Source organism: Symphodus melops, assembly GCF_947650265.1.
Source record: "Symphodus melops genome assembly, contig: scaffold_481, whole genome shotgun sequence".
NCBI lineage: Eukaryota > Metazoa > Chordata > Actinopteri > Labriformes > Labridae > Symphodus > Symphodus melops.
In genome coordinates, this window is record NW_027636562.1 from 10001 (window position 1) to 13292 (window position 3292).

Below are 3292 nucleotides of genomic sequence, written 5' to 3' on the forward strand. Positions count from 1 at the left end.
CGCTGTAGCGATACAAACGATAGCTTGTAAACATTAGCGCCGCAGCAGCGTCCTCTTTCAGGTCACGTGCTGCTCCCTGACACGGCCTTGAACTCGAGGGGAAATCTCCGGGTCGTGACGACATACTTGAGTATAACTTGAAGGTATTTATGGCCCACCTGTACAGGTCGGGGATCAGGCTCTTGTAGTAGAAGGTGCACAGCTGGCCCAGCAGCTGCTGGTGCTTCCCATACAGACTCAGGTAATTGGAGACGGGGAGGGGCTTCAGGGAGAAGCAGGTGAGCGTCTCCACCTGCTCCAAACAGTCGAGACGTAAACAGAAGTAGTTTCCTGTCTCAGCTCGTCCGGTCGCGACACCTTTGTCCTGTAACTTTAAAAACAAACAAACAGGAAGTTAGTGTCGTCTGTCTCTTAAAGCAGACCGCGTGGTGACGTTAGAAACCTTACATGTTTCACAGGAGCGCCTGGCGGGAGGCTCGGAGTCGGCTTGGTAACGTGCAGGTAGTTAAATCCTCCGGGCAGCGTCCCACCTGACCACAGGGGGGGGGGAAACATTACTGCAACATACAAATACAGCCGAGATGTTAAAGAGGCTTAAATAGCTCTGTGCACAGACGCTAACGTGAACTAGCATTTCAGCTATAATTAGCCTGAGAGTCATGAACGTGCACTTTAACCCTTTGATGCACAACACGGGTTAAAACTGACCCGGTTGTGTTTCTATATCGTTGCCAGATATTCATTTCATTATTCAGTAATCCAGGTATTCCTCACAAATCTTCATTTTACCTCTTGAATTTCCCTCGGGATCAATAAAGTATCTTTAACCCTTTAATCCGTTCTCACTCTTTGAATAAAAATCATTTTTGTGTCACTTCCCCTCAAAGTCTTTTTTTTTTTTTTTTAACCCCTCGACGAAATAATACAAAACACATTTTTGTTGAGAAATTAAAAAAAAAGCCAAAATAAAAAATAATGTGGTAATCAAAAACAAGAGATCTGGTATATTAAATAATCAAATACAACATTTTAAAAAGAGTAGCAAAGAAACAATCAGCTCCAGATGAAATGACCTGGGAGCTGAATGTGGGTCATCTTTGAGCCGTGTTGTGTATTAAAGGGTTAATGACACGTCTGAGTGCTCTGACAGGTGGAAGGAATGACCAATGATGATTGGTTGGATAACGAGGATGTTTAAGGACGGAGCATCCTGACGTGCACGAACATGGACGAGCTCAGAGAGCAGCCGGTGATACGGGCTGAACACTGAAACGCCCGTGAAAAGTTCATGTGAGAGAGAAGGGCGCAGCGGAGTGGCTGCTGTGTTTACCTAACCCGCCCAGTGTGGCCTTGGTCGCTCCGTGAATACACGGCAGCACAATGCGCCATTGTTACGGCCCGCCAACAGTTTGAGTGCACGCCGCAATAACATCGGCGGTGGGCGGGTGAAAGATTGGAAAATGTTCCACAAAAGCACAATGACAGAAAAAAAAAAGATATCGAATTCTTCTCTGGAAAACAGGAAGGACGACCGAGCCGAGGTAAACCGACGGACCCTGAACACATCGATCAGCTTCTGCACATGTGAAGGAATTCTTTTACACACACACACACACACACACACACAAAATATTAATACACAGATTTAAAAATGGACTATAGAGACGGAGGGAGTCTGTCCTGAGTGAATCATCTGTCCAATAGAACGTCTTTGTTTTTTCTGAGTGCTTGTTTACACGTTTCAGCAGAGCCGTTAGCTTGCATCTTTTAAAACCTTTTATTTATTTTATTTTATTTTATTTTTTTAATTTTAAGGATGTGTTTTAGAAAAATTTCAAATTTATTAAATTTATTTCATGGTCACTTTCCAAGGTGTTCAGTTCAGAAGACGCTCAAAGGCTCCGCCTCCTTTCACCGATGTCTGGCGCTTTATGAATGAAATGTGTCATTATTATTCACGCTGATTCAAAGTGACCAGTACGATACGCTGTTAAATGTAAGTAACTGGATTCAACCCAATAAGTGAAGGAGGCCATGAAGTTTACAATCAAAGGCTAAGCTAGCTAGCACAGTAGCATGTGACCTTGACGACCTTGGATCTTGGCCTGTTTGTACAGCGGCACCAGGCGGTCCGCTCCAGGCTGCCGCCGGCCTGCAGGCTCCAGCGTCGGGTCGAAGAGAGGCAGCAACGTGGCCGCCAGCTCCTGTCCCACCTCCTTGGAGTTAAAGTTGGCGTGCGACCACTCGTCTGCGTGGTAGCGCGGGGCGAATTTGGTGAGCGGTCCGGCACCGAAGATGGCCGAATCAGAGGTTTGGAAGTCGGCGTTTATCACGAGCCTGCTGTCAAAGACCAGGAAGGAGCTGCTGATGCTTCTGAAGGCGTCGTAGTCGACTCCTCTGTTGGACAGATTGATGAAAACCTGAGAGGAGAAACAGAAACAGTCACATCGACGTCGTGTCTCCGCTGCTCCTCCACTTCCTGTTTCACCTGCACGTTTCTGCAGGGCAGAGCGAGCGCTGGACGTTTGTAAAAACGTACTCCGCACTGCAGCTGGAGCGGCTGTGCGCCCGTCGTGAACGTCACAGACGTGAGAGGATCTCCGCCGCTCACGTGAGGAGCCAGCGTGCAGTCACGATGGACCTGGACCTCGGCCTCCTCCAAGACCGCATAAACGGCCCTCTGCACCGGGGGCTCGCCGAAGCAGGGCGGGGCGCCGGGGTCGAGAGGTGGCTGAACGAGATGGATACGAGATCCCCGCACGCCGAGGCCGAGCAGCGTCTGCGCGGTGGTGAAGACGTCGAGGCCGCGCCCGAAGACGACGGCGTGATCTGGAGGGAAACAGGAAGTGTTCAGTTAGTCACAAGAAGCAGAAGGCTGTTCCACACACGCCTCGTCATCGGAGCATCAAGCAGCAATGTTTTCCAAATGTTTTCCAAACGTCCTTGGGAGAGGACTAGAACCGCTGTGCACGTTTTACGAGAGGTCCTCAGATTCCTGCGGCGTGCTGCGTGAAGCCGCGCTCTTCAGGAGAGGCCTCTCCATGTCTTTCAGAACATACAGTCTCCTATATGACAAGAGCGGGCGCTCTTTATCTCTCTCTGATTGGATGAGAGTGAGAGGACAGAGCAGCGGGTTCACTCATGTTCAAGTTCACCCTGAAGGTTCACCTGCTTTATTTTGATTTCTGTTTTTGAAACACGAGTAGTTCATGTTCTTTTCTCATGTGCGGAGCGTGGGGGTGGAGGGTTCGAATCCCTCCCTGATTTCTGACTCTATCAAACCATCAAATCG

The 3292-nt window shown here is 48.9% G+C and overlaps 1 protein-coding gene across 1 annotated transcript in view; it reads right to left on the reverse strand.

The window, feature by feature from the left end:
• Positions 1 to 3043, reverse strand: part of LOC306819365 (cilia- and flagella-associated protein 61-like) — a gene marked incomplete at its 5' end in the record, with an annotated part of 7185 nt that extends 4142 nt beyond the window's left edge. The window contains 5 exons of the mRNA XM_079373151.1: positions 159 to 370; positions 448 to 530; positions 2093 to 2420; positions 2540 to 2843; positions 2979 to 3043. Of these exons, the coding sequence (XP_079229277.1) occupies positions 159 to 370; positions 448 to 530; positions 2093 to 2420; positions 2540 to 2843; positions 2979 to 3043 (992 nt within the window). The remainder of the gene's footprint in view (positions 1 to 158; positions 371 to 447; positions 531 to 2092; positions 2421 to 2539; positions 2844 to 2978) is intronic.
• Positions 3044 to 3292: the final 249 nt, after the last annotated feature.